At 29.0% G+C, this 17,274-nt stretch overlaps 1 protein-coding gene across 1 annotated transcript in view; it reads left to right on the top strand.

Annotated features, from left to right (window-relative positions):
* The first annotated feature begins 3,690 nt into the window (after positions 1-3,690).
* Pi3K92E (phosphatidylinositol 3-kinase 92E) overlaps positions 3,691-17,274 on the top strand; it is an 83,125-nt gene continuing 69,541 nt past the window's right edge. Inside the window, exons 1-2 of the mRNA XM_075381413.1 lie at positions 3,691-4,160; positions 14,812-15,076. Coding sequence (XP_075237528.1) covers positions 14,930-15,076 — 147 coding nt within the window. The 5' untranslated portion in view covers positions 3,691-4,160; positions 14,812-14,929. The remainder of the gene's footprint in view (positions 4,161-14,811; positions 15,077-17,274) is intronic.

Raw genomic sequence — 17,274 nt, 5'->3', positions numbered from 1 at the left:
TTTAATAAAAAAATTGATTTAAATAAATTGTAAATAATCTGTAAAAAAAATTAATCCTATCCTCCAAAGTCCAAAAAATCTATCAGATGGACATTTATGTATGCATACAATGCATGTACGCAATGCATGCATTTATGCATGTTATATAAAGTACATATGTATGTAAATTGGCATGTATTTGGTTTTATAATTCTGGACTCCAGTGACCAGAAGGTATTATCAAGTTCTTCAAACTTGATAAACAGGTAATACCTTCTAGGGGATATAATGTGTTAAATGTTTGCAAAAATTGGAAAAAGGGTTAGAGTATTTTGACCGAAATAAAATTTCAAATCTTTACTGGGGCACTGTAGCAGAAAACATTTCTTACAAAAGTTGAAGTTTTTTTTTTATCAAGATCACAAATTATCATAATTTTTTATTTAATATTCATCCCTCCTCAAAAAATTGCTTTACATATTTTTTTTTTAACAGTATATTACTTTAGAAAAGGAGTTAATGGGAGTTTTTGTATCTATATTTTCTACATTGATAAGGCTTTAAACCACTATAAATCTTTGATGCCCATCCCACTAACGATATGAGGTACAAAAGAATTTTTTTAATTTATTTTAAATCTAAATCCATCTTGCAAGTTATCAATTGCATGACAAATGTAAAATTATTAATTTTTTGATAGGCCTTACTTTTTAGTATTTCTTAAAAAAAAAAAATAGTCAAAAGTTTCCACTCCTTCCTAGAAAATTAGTTTTGTTTATTTAGAATTTATGGCATGGCTGTCTTTGTATTTTTTAAGCAATTTTAAGTTATTTTTTTAATTTATTGTCATCAGTTAGGGATTGATATTTAAATGATAATAGGGTATGATTATTTAAAAAGTTATGGAATTCATTACCAACTTTTTTTTATCACTCCAGACCATCATTTATTTCATCCTTCTATTTTCATAATCTATTTATTCTAAAAACAGCAATTGGCTCAAGCCTATTCACAATCACTTTATGATTAGATTAGTTATGTAGTACATGAAAAATGCCAAATGTAACTGCAATTCAAACAAAGTACCTTCAAGATGAAAGGTAAAAGCACTACCACTCCATCATGGCTATCTGTAATGCTTTCATAATCAAAAGCATTTTACCTCATTAAAAAGTAAAGCAATATACACCATATAATTTATAATGATGAATTATAAATGGTTTCCTACATGTATACCTGGCATTTAAACATGAACCAATACACTCACCCAACCATTGTACTTATTTTTCTTGCACGCATCAAACTCGTTAAATATAAAGAAAATACTACAAATATTATGGATTTCCACTATTTAATGTAAAAAAACTTTCCAAAGAAAATTGCTTTATAGATCAGTTGTTTAGTAGCAGATTTGATACCAATTGACATGTCACTATCAAAAACAACTGCATATGCAACATTTCAATTCAGAACTGAATCTAAATGAAAAAAATCTTTCAGAATGTTATATATGGAGGTAAGCCAGCATATTGAGTAGAATCACAAGAAATAATAATTTTTTCCAATTACAGACTTACAGCAATCACACATGAAGGGTTAAAAACAAAATATTACATAAATAAGCATTTAATATATTATTTAGATCATGTCATAATTACACATATATATTGTAACAAAACTGTTATAACAGACCTGAGTAATAGATTCCTGCCAATTAAGAAGAAAGTAGTAGAAAATATAATAATGGAAGGAATCTAGAAAGGGGCTAAAAGAAACCATTTATATATATTTATATTCAGCGATATCTGAAATGCATCTGATAGTAGTATACTATTTCAAAAAAAGTGTTAACAGCATTTCATACATTAACAAGCTTGAAAAATATTTTATTCGTTAGCTTCAGTTGATTGGTGTGGAATTAATTAATATTTTTTAGCTAATTTGAGTTCCAGTGCATTAAGCTCAGTTGATAGGGAACTTTTTAAATCAAGATTTTAAAGAGCAATGGTTTGGTATTGACTTTCTTTGAAAATCAGTGGCCACCTAAAAGTCCTGAAACTGCTGTCAGAGACAGCTTTACAAAACTTTGTGCAGAGAAATGGAGTGAGTAAGTTTTATCTGTAAAAATATGAACTACTTGACATGAACTGCTGTCATGTTTATTTCTTTATATGCAAAGAGACTTTGTGGCCAATCTGTAATTCAGTTTGCAAAACAAAGCGTAAAAAAAAATATTGTGATATTTGCAAAATTGTATTTAGGGGATTAAATCTAATCCCATATTTGTTTGAAGAATATTATCTTGCAGCAATAATTAACATTTTCTAAAAAAAATTAATCGTTTTCAAAATGACTGAAGATTCATAAATTCTGAACGTTACATACAGGTTTTAATATTAAAAATAAATTACTACAACAACAATTAGATCTGGTTCTACACTGTGATTTAAGAATTAAAGCAAGTCAGTGATTACATATAATTAAAAAATAATGAAAAGTTATAAAAATGTAATTTAAATAATGGAACAATGCTGTCATTATTTAACTACCCTAAATTGATTGGATATTAAATTGTTAATCAGAGTATATGTTATGAATGAAATTACATTAATTTATCTTTTACACCACAGTTTTTTCTCTCTCAGAAGTATAATACAGCTGTTGAAACGTGAAGTATATAAGATAAATAAATGTAATATTAACAGTCTCATCTGTACATGAATGTAAAATAATAAAAAAATCATTTTAACTACAGTATAAGTATTTATAAACTAATAACCCTTAAAGAATAGTATTTATTAATTTAATGTATAGTACTTAGAGTTAATCAATTTAAATTTTTATTAAAATTAGAGTACTTTTAACTAATCTATTAAAACATTATTGTTTGAATAACAGTGGTCGCTAGTAAGTTACTTAACTTCAAATAAATAATCTTTATTTATTTGTGAACTGTAATTAGTGCAGTCTTTAAGTATGGTATTATCGTACTTTTATTGGGATAAATTACTTCTTATAACAACTTTGGTCAAATAATGCAGGAATTAGCAAGAAAAAATAAAACTTAAAAGTTGTAAACTCACAGTAAAAGACCATAACATTTATAGCCCAAATTTAATACCAACGCGAAGTGTAGTTAAATATGTAATAATAATTTTTTATAAATACAAATGGTAAAACAAATTGTTAGGGATGTAGATTGTAGGGGGTATACCGAAATGAAACGACTAGCACTAGATAGGGAATCTTTGAGAGCTGCATCAAACCAGTCAAATGACTGAAGACAAAAAAAAAATACAAATAAATTTATTTAATAAAGTTTGGCTTATTTAAAGGAGAAAAATATGGTTTTTGTAATCAGGAGACTAGTCTGTTATCGATAAGCTAATTTATATACATTATTAAAAATAAATAATGTAATTTTAATAGTCCACTTATTATTTTAAATACTACCTTTTTTTATTACTTAAAAACCATAATCGATGAATGAAACCGTTAACTTGATGAAAAACTATTACAACAAAAGAAATAAACAAAAAATCTATTTTATTTATTTTAAGTTCTGATGTAAAAAAAAGGATTATTGGGAAGAAATGTTATTCGTTGATAAATTTTCAGAATTAAAACATAACGAATTTTCAAAATTAAACTTTAGTTTTAAATTTGGTCAACCTGGTACAATTACTTTTAATCTCAAAATGGCGTCTACTTGTCAGTTGTCTTTGTGTTTGTAATGAAAATATTACATTTATTTTATCCTTATTCAATCAAGTAATTATATATTGTTGTTGAATGTGGATGAGCTGCGAATATGATAAAATTACTTATTTCAGTAATAAATTTCGTAATTTCCTTCTGAAGTAAGTTTGAAGTTAGCTTTTGACAGTTGGGGGTAGGCTTTTATGGACTATGCGTTCGGTTGTTCTTTCAGTTAATTTGTTAAGACTAACTTGCGTAAATATTACTTATTGTTTGTGTGTGTAGTAGGTTAGTAATTTTTCAAAAATAATGGTGAATTGAAGACTTACATTGTTGATTATTTGTATTGTTTAATTGCATTGTCTACATAATATAATATAACCTATTAAACCAATAATAATAACACTAGCTGATTATATCAGTTTTATTACTGGAAAAAACCTATTATTCACGTCCATGATTGCGCTGGGCGTTTGTTTACGGTAAGTAAATCAACTGTTAATCGCAAAAAGTAACTTATCATGTTGATGTTCTTACATCTAAATTATAAATTTGCTAATGAAAATAACTTATTTTACTTTGCAAAGTTATTTTATTTTTTAAACATTTATTTAATTGTATGTAAATGATGAATTGAAATACTATTATCACCAAGTCCATAGGATTTGTGTATTTTAATACTGTTATTGCCTAGTATTAAAATACAAATAAAGGATTTCTTATTCTTGAAAGATTTTAAACCTTGTTACTTTTATCTTTTACAATTATTTTTAAAGGAAGTGTTAGTATAGGTTTGTTAATTTTTTAATTACTAAAATAGTTTATTTTTGGTATTGAGTATATAGATTGAAACGTTTACATAGAAAATAGATCATGTTATATGCACCACTTTATAAGCATATCTTTATTCTTGCATATCTTAAATTAGACATAAAATTATTTTTTTAAGTAACTTTTTCTTGAGATGGAACCTTAGCTATTTGCTGTTACTTTAGTATTATTCAATTTATTTTATTGAATACGCTTTTGTTAGTGTACATAAGTAATTCTTTAGAATAAACATTTGAAAAAATTAACTTTAAAAATAAAATTCTATGATTTTGTAATATTTATAAGAAATTTATGTGCAACAGCAGTTTATTTTTTACTGATTGTTTTATAAGAAATTAGTCTAAAGTGATATAAGCAGTCTTTCAGTTTCTTTACTGTCACATAAACAAACTGTTCATTGTAACAAATATCTTTTGTTACACAGTGAATGTTTGGGTTTTATTACTTCACAGACATTCAGAAAATACTATTGTAAAAAAAGAATATTCAAGCACATAGATTTCCCATTTTTTAATTCTGTTATTATGGGAGAGCTGCTGTATAGTTAAACATATATGACAGTTTTAATTATACTGGTTGTTTACACTGCTAAAAATAAATTTTGTAAAAATTATTATGTTTCTTTTGTAAACTTTTTGTATTTATATGTTATTTCATTATATGTTCATAGTGTATTAGAAATGTATTATACAAGTCAATGTTTATTAATGCGGAAGGAATTTTTTGCTTAGATGTAGCTGTTATAGTGCATTTTATTTTGTAAATTGCCTTTAATAATGAGATTTGTTTTTATCTCTTCTTATTCAGCATTTGTATTTTATGAATTTTATAATATTTTGGGTTGGAAATTCCCATGATAATACAACTAGATTTATGATAATGATTTCCATAAAATCAATGTCATTTTTATTATTTTTTTTATCAAAACCTGTGTGCCTGCAGAAGTTTTTTTTTAATACCTATTAATTTTGGCAAAAATGTTAGATATATTGTGATGTGGGATTGTTTATTTAATATAACTTTTATATTTATTTTTTATTTAAAAAAAAAAATTAGTGCTTTAAGATTATTTAAAACATTACTGTTGTTAAACAACATTAAATGCCCAGCAGATGTACTTCATCTGCTACAAACACATCTCAGTTTTATAAGTCTCTTGTAGATGGCATTAGTCATCTAGTAACAGATTACTTTTGGTTAGTTGACAGCACATCATTATCACATTTTATCCTTGTAATTCAAGCTTAAGGTAAAATTTTAGATTAAGGTTAGGTAACTAACGATTCCGTGTACTTCATACAATATTAGCATAACGGAATGCTTTTTTTGCTCGCTAACCTCATCCAATTAACCTTAAAATATTAAATCTCAGGGTAGATAGCATAAGGAATTGGATCAAATTGATTGCCAAGTGTGTTTGGAAAAGTGTTTTGTGACACATATTGAGGTAAATTGATGCCATTTTAATAATGTAATTAATTTTTTATTTATTTATTGAATATCTTAAATAACAAAGATGGACCACTGAATGTGAAAATAGGAGGAGAAAAGATTATGGAGGTAGAAGAATTTTGTTATTTGGGAAGTAGAATTACTAAAGATGGACGAAGCAGGAGCGATATAAAATGCCGAATAGCACAAGCTAAACGAGCCTTCAGTAAGAAATATAAGTTGTTTACATCAAAAATTAATTTAAATGTCAGGAAAAGATTTTTGAAAGTGTATGTTTGGAGTGTCGCTTTATATGGAAGTGAAACTTGGACAATCGGAGTATCTGAGAAGAAAAGATTAGAAGCTTTTGAAATGTGGTGCTATAGGAGAATGTTAAAAATCAGATGGGTGGATAAAGTGACAAATGAGGAGGTATTGCGGCAAATAGATGAAGAAAGAAGCATTTGGAAAAATATAGTTAAAAGAAGAGACAGACTTATAGGCCACATACTAAGGCATCCTGGAATAGTCGCTTTAATTTTGGAAGGACAGGTAGAAGGGAAAAATTGTGTAGGCAGGCCACGTTTGGAATATGTAAAACAAATTGTTAGGGATGTAGGATGTAGAGGGTATACTGAAATGAAACGACTAGCACTAGATAGGGAATCTTGGAGAGCTGCATCAAACCAGTCAAATGACTGAAGACAAAAAAAAAAAAAAAATTGAATATCTAAATATATTAACATTTAAAAAATATAAATATCTTGTTTATTCTGTTACCTATCAATCGCCAGATTTATTCTCTAATGCCATCAACTAAACTGATGCCATCTTGCGAGTTCTGAGAAACGTATACATCATCAACAATATCTGTTTGGCATTTAGTGGAGTTTTACCCTTATTAGCTTTACTTAAGCTAGTAATGTTTTTTTTTTTAAATATATTATATTTTGTAACTTGCAATCACAGTTCTAACACCTTTTTTTTGCTAAAACAAAAAATTAACTAATCATCTTTTAAGTATGCTTTTTTGACACCTCAGTATGGAATCATCACTATCATTTTTCATTTATCTATCCAGAAAAGTTTTAATAATTTACATGATATATTGAGATGTTTGGTTGAAAATTAATATCAGAATTTTGGGTACTTACGTATTAACGCCACCGCAGCTACTGGAAAATGAACAGTCTCTTTATTAATTTTAATAAATGGTTATTTATATTTATTTATTTTATAAATTATATTTATAACCAAATATAACCTACGCTCGCTTCGCTCGCTAACCTTGATTAATTAATACCGTAATTTTTGAGTATTTATTTAATAAATTCAGTAATTATTGCAATTATTTATTATTTAAATAATCTAAACACTCCTGTTAATTAGTCAAGGTTAGCGAGTGAAGGTTAAGTTTGGTTAAATTATATTTATAAAATAAATAAATATAAATAACCATTTGTTAAAATTAATAGATAGACTGTTTTGAATCTATGTTAAACTCTATATTGGCTCATTTTCCACCAAAATCCATTGACTACTTTGTTTTTAAATAAAGCTGTAGCTGTGGTGGCGTTAATACGTAAGTACCGAATTTTGAATTTTGTAAGATTATTCTTACTACAGAAGGATCACTTTTTACAAAATTCACCTTCACAATGCCTTCAGAATCCTCTTTCTATGATGTTAGATGTAGTTTTAAAAATATTTATGTGGACTGGAATTTATTGGAGCAAAGAATTATGAAAATATTGTGACTGCTGAGACTATACCTCGACTTAAATAAGGAAGAATTTCCTGTTTTTATTGAGGATATTACATTAGAAATTAGGCCCATGTAGGCGTAATTTAATTCAGCATGGTAGGTGCTCCTATTTTCTGTATAAATGGAATAAGACACAGACGCCCCTTTGTGAGCGTGGTGAAAATCAAACTATCACATCACAGAAGTTTGCCCTAGGATACCTTGTGAAGCTATCCTTGTGAATTTTCTCATTCTGCAGTTCCATTTAGATGATATGGACTCTACTGTTTGTAAGTGGAATTTCATTATTAATCTTTTTCCAAAACATTGGAATAATTGAACTGGCCAAATGGCACAGCCATTTCATTCTCCAAATTTGTGAAGTTTTCTTCCATCTTAATTTTGTAGAATTCAAAAGTTGAATCTTTGCACAGAAATAGAAGTGAGATTGGATGGATTTCCCAGGGCCCATGGATGGGCTCATCCATCCACGGATGGATGAGCCCAATTTCGTCAAATTTTGCAAGAAATCCATTTCAGGTGGGATATCTCCCATATCACCAATTGCATTCACATCAAACAAAGCGACTGTTGTTCGGAAATTTTTTTATTTTTTGTTACAAAATGATACCTCATCCAGTTTTTCAAGGTTGTAGTCCTCTTTTAATCATTCTCTATAAATGATTTTTCCTCATTAGTTATTGTTAGCTGTGGTATATTAAACAATCTTCCTGTGGAAGGAGTTTAAATAATTACATTAACTAGTACCATTTAATGAATATTTAATAAACATTATTATGGAAATTAAAATTTAACTACCAAGATACAGTTTTAACATATAATCAGAATTTTAAAATGTTCAGCAAAATACACTAAAAGTGTAATTCTATAATGAACAAATGTGTTAAAAAAAAATTTATTGAATTAAAAGCATTATAATATAATTAATCTCCTTCAAGGTACTCTCCTTATTTTTATGAATATTTTTCCTTCAACATCCTAAAATTCAATTTTAAGAATCATTACTTCTAACGCCTTCCCAGAAGACATTCTGGGAATTTTGTTGATGGCAATTTTCTGACCCACTGCAATGATTGAGGCTGTTTCTACATGATACCTGTACACTCATGTCTTATTGGCAGTTATTACCGACAAGAAGGTTTCATCATCATTAGCATGATTCAAAAGTTTCTGAATTGTGTTTTTGTTCTTGTGTTGGGAATTTCAGAACAAACTTGGTGACAACATGACACATTCCTGATTTATCATTTATAGTTTCATGACATGAAATGACTGAAATCCCAGTCACTTCTGCTATGTCATGAACTATTAAACATTCGCTTGACCTCACCGAATCATTCGCTTGAACAATATGAGATGTATCCTTTGGCGTCAATCCCTTCTTAATGAGCATTGTCTTCGGTAGATTCTTGACCTCTTGTAAGACCTGGACTACTAATAGGATTGGGTGCAGCAAAGAGAATCCCCTCTGTTAGGCCTTTTCAATTATTATTTTTTATAAACTTTTTGTCAAACCTATTTACGGCAATTCTTTGTACGTGTAAGTCATGTCACATCACAAAAATCACTGAAGGCACCAAACATTACTGTGAATGGATACTATGTGATAATTAATTTCCATAGAACATCCAGGTTGGGGGGGAGATTGTTTGTTCCTAAACTACGTAATAATGCCAACCACATGACTTATAATATATGTTTGCTGAAAATTATAAGAGGAACCAAACGACAAGCCCAAAAAACTTGATTCAGCAAATAGAAGAAAGTTCCAAGAAAACTAACTCCCGAGACTATTATAAAATTTTTGGTTAGGCTCTTCAAAGATATGAACCACCCACCCTTATGCTGAGAGGAAAAAAAGGAAATATGGCCCACACCAATAAAGAAAATGCTGAAATTTTGGCAGAAACCTTCAATAGACTCCTCAACTGTGACGACTCCCCAGAGCTTTTTGAGATTGACACTGAAACTCCAGTTAAAACTTCACCGTTAAATATCAACCCGCCAACAATTCAAGAAGTTCTCGCAGCCTTAAATGAAATAAAAAACTACAAAGCAAGCGGAGAAGACCAGCTTTACGCAGAACTCTGGAAACATTCATCAGTTTATTCAGTCAAAACTTCTCTACATCTATGCCTCGTGAATATATGGAACGAAGAAAAACTTCCAGAACACTGGACCACAGCCCTCATTCATCCATTACATAAAAAAGGGGATAAAACTAATCCAGAAAACTACAGAGGCATATCTCTCCTGGATTGCACATACAAAATCCTGTCGAGAATCATATACAACCGATGCAAAGACCAACTTGAACTGGAACTTGGGGAATACCAAGGGGGATTTAGGCCATGGAGAGGTTGCCCGCCATGGAGAGGTTGCCCGGAGCAAATAATATCCCTAAAACTTATGATGGACTTATATAAAAGACGGAAAAAACAACTAATAATCACCTTCGTCGACTTTAAAAGAGCCTATGATTGTATACACCGACCATCCATGCTGAATATTCTGAGAAACCTGGGCCTTCACCCTAAACTCGTAAACATGATAAAATTAACTTTAACCAATATGAGGCAAGGAGACGGCCTCTCACCACTCCTTTTTAACTGCGCCCTCGAATTTGTCATGAGAAAATGGTATGAAATAAATCCCAAAAATATAAAAATGGGTACTAAGAAAAACTCCATCACACTAAATTGCCTAGGAATTGCAGATGACCTCGCTCTTTTAGCAAATAATATTCAAGAAGCCAAAACACAAATCATGAGCCTTCAAAACCTAGCACAAAAGATAGGGCTTCATATCTCTTTCGAAAAAACTGAACTAATGGCCATAGATCCTCTGGTAATAGAGCACATTACGGTAAACAATCAGAAAATTAAAATAGTAAAACAATTTAAATATCTAGGGGAAATAATAACTTATAATTTAAATGAAAAAGTGACATGGCAAAACAGGACAAATAAAATGATTAAATCCCAAAAATTAACTCGGTCAACATATAACAAAAAATGCCTTTCTGCTAAAACAAAACTTAAACATTATAAAACTGTAGTACAGCCAGTAGTCACCTACGGAAGCGAGACCCTTTTCAAAATCACTCAGAAAAACCGAATTGAAAAAATTCTGAAAATAGAGAGAAGAATTGTCAGAACGTGTATCAATAAAAAACACCAAAAAGAAGGCCAATGGTGGATTGTGCCAACTGAGGTGGTGTATCGAGAAATAGAGCCTGTTACTGATACTATGCGGAAAAAAAGAATCTCTTTCTTTGGTCATCTCATAAGGACACCGGAAAGAAGACTGTCAAGAAATATCATTGAAAAGCTCTGGTTCCAAAAGCTAGAAGTAGGATGGATCAAAGAAATTAGAGAAGATATGAAAGAATTGGGAATTTCCCTGACCGACCTACAGAATAAAACTGGAAAAATTACAAAGCTAAAAGACAAAAGCATTAGATTTAAACAAAAGACAGACAAAATACAACGAAGAGGGTGTTTACGGATGAAGAAAAGAAAAAATCTTTACGGATGAAGAAAAGAAAAGAAAATCTGAACGGATGAAGAAATACTGGGCAGCTCGGAAGAGTAAAATAACACGCTTTTCTCAGAAAAGATCCAACTAAAATTGACTTAAGTGGTCCCATGTTGGCCATAAAAGCATAATAATAATAATATGTTTGCATGAGAAAAAAGTTTGATAATTTTATGAACTGACTCATATGTATGATAAAGTTAAACGTGTAGCAACTATCGTTTATGCTGAGCTGTCAGTATTAATTAATTAGCTTGGAATGTTAAGAATGTCTTATTTCTGTTATAATCAATGAACCTAAATTGTTCAGTCATTCTCATTATCACTAATAGCGATTTAAAACTATTATTATTGAAATATGAATGATTTTTTTACTAAAATTAACTGTGAATATAATTTTAACTGTTAATATATTTTAATGCAAAAATAAGCCACCATTACTAAAAACTAATATTTGTAATACAGATTTAAAATGAAAATATGTATTCCAACCCGTAAATACAGCAGTTATTATCTTATCAGATAATAAGAGATCTTACCAGATCTCAAGAAGGGTGACCATTAGATGTCATTGGAATCAGTTTAATTTAATTTGCAAGAACAGACTTTTCATACATTCAAAAAAGTCATTAATTGTTTGAGAAAACTTAAAATAATTCCAGTGTTAATAACAACCATTAGTTCCCACTGTTGTGACTTTTCAAATGATAAACATTGAGGAAAAATTTCCTTGATGTCTATTGCTTTTTTCAGAACATGATTTTTCAATTTGAGGGGTAGACATGTAATAAAACAAGTGTTTAGATGGAAATAGATATCAGAATATATAGAGAAAGGTATTGATAAACAATTTTTGTACATCCAATTGGTCACTTTTTCATAGATTCTCTGCTTCTTTGTTGCCTTAACTCTATATTACATTATCTAATCCATGCATTCTATTACAAGTTATTTCTTCTGCATTGAATTACAGAAAAAATAGTTTTCTTTAACAGTAGAAGGGAAAAAAGATCACTAAATTTGTTATATCAACAGTCTAGTTTATATTAATGTATTTAAATGCAAGTGTTACTTTTAAAATAGATGAACTACAGGTGAAGATACAATCCTGTTTAAAAAAAATATTTTAAAGTGCAGGTAGAGAGAAAGTCGTAAATTATATAGTATGGATATAAGTAACAGTAAGATTATTGAATCTGACTGTTTGACCACTTAGTATAAATTATGCCATTAAAAACTCACTTTATAGATTTTACACAAACCATTTCAGTTTATAATTAAACATATTTTCTCACTGCATTGTTTGCAAAAATTGAAAGAAACATTTCATGGTCTGAAATACTTGGCGCAATCATTGAACATAAGTATTAAGAAAGAATTTTATTATCTTACTTCTTGCTTTGTTTAAAAATATAAAATTTGATAAACACTGGCCTACTAGAGAGAGAAAAAATTCATTTGAAAAATCTAATCTTAATAAAATCTAGAAAATACTCTTAAGTAAATTTAAGAAAAAATGTTACTTATAATCTAAAACCATATGGACATTTCAATTTTAAACAGTCATTATTAGACATTGAGGAAAACTGCATATATAATAAAGTAAATAAATAAAAAAGGAAAAATAATAAAAAAAATATTGTTTGATAAACAAATAAGTTATTACTTGTTTTTATAAGTGGTAGCATATCTGCCTTCCAGCCAGATGTGGGTTTGAATCATAGTCCGGCATTTTTTTGCACCCTAAAAAATTCAGTAATGCACCGTAGTTAGTTAACTTAAACCTAACTTATTAATTTCCAATGACTAGTTTTCGATTAATTTAAATACTGGTTTTAAATTAATGTAAATGTCAGGAAAAGATTTTTGAGAGTATACGTTTGGAGTGTCTTATATGGAACTGAAATGTGGATGATCGGAGCATCTGAGAAGAAAAGATTAGAAGCTTTTGAAATGTGGTGCTATAGGAGAATGTTAAAAATCAGATGGGTGGATAAAGTGACAGATGAAAAGGGGTTGCGGCAAATAGATGAAGAAAGAAGCATTTGGAAAAATATAGCTGAACGAAGAGACAGACTTGTAGGCCACATATTAAGGCATCCTGGAATAGTCGCTTTATTATTGGAGGGACAGGTAGAAGGAAAAAATTGTGTAGGCAGGCCACGTTTGGAATATGTAAAACAAATTGTTAGGGATGTAGGATGTAGGAGGTATACCAAAATGAAACGACTAGCACTAGATAGTGAATGTTGGAGAAGTGCATCAAACCAGTCAAATGACTGAAGAAAAAAAAACTGGTTTTCATGGTATTCTGTATCTTCAGTTGGTATTAAATTTCATTATTTTTTAATAATTTGTCATTTTGTTGTGGAAATTATATTTTCTATTTTCAAATTTTAAATTATGTAAATATGAGTATACTTGTGCTGTCCAGTACTCGAATGTACAGGACATTACTGATTGTACTAGAATGTACAAACTTAGTCCTTAATGTGTGAGAGATTCCAGCACTGGACAGCATAAGTAATAAACACATGTTTACAATATTATTTCAAATTTAATAATGGAAAATATAATTTCCAGAACAAAATGATAAATTATTAAGAGATAATAAGTTTAATATTTAAAAATATAGAATTTAATTGGAACTAAAGATGCAGGATGCTGCAAAAACAATTTTTGGAAATTAATAATGTAAATTTAACTTATCTAACTATTGCGTTGTGGCGGTTTGTATTTTATATAGTATTAAATCAATTAAAGTCTTCATTTATATAAGAAGTTTATCAAAAGTATTATGAATTGTCTGTTTTTTTTTTAACAGACTACCCACATGAAGCAACATTTCTCTTTTTGGGTGTTTTCTTTCCTGTCTGTTATTATCATTATTTTATCTTCTTTTATCATTTACTTATTTTATTATGTACACTTTCCCTTAGTGTCTACTGATTATGATTGTTTCACAGTTGAAATGGCTGTTTTTAGATTTTTTCAAAAAAATGTTGGTGAATTATTGAATGTAATTACGCCTTCTAATTTATTTCAATAACTATTTCACATAACTCTTAGTTTATAAATAATTTTAAACTTTACATGAAATTATTGTCTATAATATGTTATTTTATAGTATTTAAAGATTCATGATAGATTGTTCATGATAAGATAATTTTTTAATTTTATTTAAATTGATGGGAAAATTTTTTATTTTATTTTTCAAAGGTTTAATAATTATAAAAAAGGGACACAGGATAAGCACACGATATTAAAATTTCTCATAAGCCAAAGTATTGTGTTTAGTTACATGAACAGTCAGTCAGGTTTATCAACTATTAAGATATCAGAGTTAACTCTTGATTTGTAAATTTCTATTTAAATAAAATAAATAAAAAATATTGACTTAAATGAAGTGAGGTTAAAAATGGTTAAATTTTTAACAGTATATGGTGATTTTAACTTATTACATGTTAATTGTGGATATGTCATTTTTATTTCCAAGCTAATATTTTTCCTTGAAAATTTCCAGTTGTCATTTTTGTTCATTATGTTTTTATCTTTTTTTTTTTTTACAGTTTTAACATGTAAACATACGTGATTATTTATAATTATATACATATGTATATAAGGATTTCTGTTTATTGATTAAAGAAGACTTTATAATAAAGTCTTCTACATTTATAAACTGACAACATGGTTCATATTCCGAAATCATATGCGTACAACTTCTGGTTATCGAATACTGAAGATACAATAATCGAATTAAGTTGTCTTATGCCTAATGGAGTCTTAATACCACTAGAAGCTAATCGAAATGCCACGCTACATGAAATTAAAGAGGTTTGTACCATTTATTTTATTATATATTTTTAAATAACTAAATTATACAAAGGTTTCTCAAATTTTTTATTGACCAGACATTTTTAAAATCAACAGCTGGACATTGTAAAACCATTTAACAGTTAGTAGAAGTGAAAATTATTAAAAAAGGCCAATAATCAGATCAGTTTCTAAAAAAGTAAATTTCCTCAAATGTGTTAATTTATTTGGTTGAGCTACAAATTGATGTTACACTAATTACAATAAAAAAAAAAAACCTAATGCAATGTGGTTTATCACTTTATTTTTATTAATAAAGATTTAATACATGCTCTATTTTAAACTTTGTTTATGTCTTAATTCAGTGCTGCACGATACAAATGGTTATTGGACACTTTAATAAGCTCTATAATTTAAAAAAAATTTAATTTTTAGTTCATTTATTTATTTAGTTGAATCTTGATAGTGAGTCTACTTGACATGTGATTTTAATGAAAACGTTTAACAGAAAAAATTGTATTTGTTGATTTTATATATGCGAGATTCATTCAAAATAAAATATGAGTACATACAGCAAACAAACAAACAAACAAACAAAAAAATCAATGCACCATGCTTTTTTATTGAAGAGATTGAGGTTGAGGTCCCTCCCATTATAGTTATCAGCTGACAAGAGTGTAAGTTTTATAAAATAATTAGTCTTTCTAAAAAACCGATAGATTTTTGTCAAATTTTTCTAATGTAACAGACAAAAATTTGAAATTGCGTCTACGATGAGATCTTAAATAAATCTAAATTGAATCTTTAAAAAATAATTGTAGATCAGGAAAAATTAGTATTGTAATTAGAGAATGCAAAAGAAAAAGGAAATTTAATGAAATGAAAAATTAAGTTATTTATTGTTTGAGATGACATTAATTTAGAAAATTGAAGAAATTTTTTTCACTTTGTGATTAGTAAAAAGTAAAAATAGTTTTTTAAAAATTCTTGCAGTAAAGCTATTTTAGATTGTAAGAATTTAAATATAGTCTTTGAATAGGTCTGGTTGATTATTATTATAAACTATTATGAAATAATGCTCTTAACTTGTTAGAAATTTATTTTAAGTAGGGAAATCACATGAACTTACCAAGATAATTTTATTTATAAAATTAAAACAAATTTAGGATTAAAATAAAAACATAACACAGTTCCGCCTTGTTTTTATTATTTTTTTTCTTGAATTTTTCCGGGCATCGACTACTAAGGTCATTAGCCCTAGTCACGTTCTTAGAAATAAATTAGTATCACCATCAGGATCGTCATATGCAAGGGTGTAAAGGGCCCTTACATTTTATTTAAAAGCACAAACAACACAGAACATTAAAACACAAATAACAAAGACAAGCACAACACTTACGGGGTGTAAAGGGCCCCGATATTAAAATTTGAGATAAGGTTCTCAAAAAACCATGAAATTAAAAATACAAGTTATCAATACCATTATTGGTATTGATAGTAGTAGTGGTATTGACAGTTATACCTGTCTCGATTATTTGTTAATTATAGCACCCTCGGGGTGACCAGAACCGCCGTTAAGCAGAATATCAGTCGCGCCAGGATGCCGTGGCAGTTGTCTCTCCATATAAACAGGCTACAGGCATGCATTGCGCCCACCCATAGCCTCGCGCCCTCAGTCCACCCTTGAGGGTTCCCCATGCCATCATTGAACACACCCCGACTCACTGCTCTTGAATGCAGACAAGCCAGGGTGGCCTAGGCAAGAGGGCTACCTCCCGTTACTATACGTGCCACGCTTCGAGACTCCCATATATGGATAAAACTACCTCTTAGAGACTCTTTAACACAGCTTTAAAATTTCCATTTTTATAGACTTTTAAGAAGTCCACTGGCATGTAAATATGCAACTATTTTTCTTTCATTTCCATTAGCTAAATCAGCAGTAATATATCATTTCTTAGACGGAACCTCTTTCTGAGGTCCTCATATATTGTACACTCTTCTATTAGATGCTGAATTGTAAGTGTTTTATTGCAAACGCCGCACATTGGTCTCTCATCGCCGGTTAACAAATATGAATTTGTTAATCGCGTGTGACCGATTCTAAGTCTGGTCACAGCTACTTGTTCTCGACGAGTCAACTTCACGTCGCTTTTCCATTTATATGGAGAAGTTTTTACTGAGTTTAATTTTGTATTTAAAACTCCTCCATTCAGTAT

The sequence above is a fragment of the Lycorma delicatula genome, chromosome 13 (assembly GCF_047948215.1).
Source record: "Lycorma delicatula isolate Av1 chromosome 13, ASM4794821v1, whole genome shotgun sequence".
In the NCBI taxonomy this organism is placed as follows: Eukaryota; Metazoa; Arthropoda; class Insecta; order Hemiptera; family Fulgoridae; genus Lycorma; species Lycorma delicatula.
Note: the sequence above shows the minus strand (reverse complement) of the source record. Positions and strands in the feature narration are given on the sequence as shown.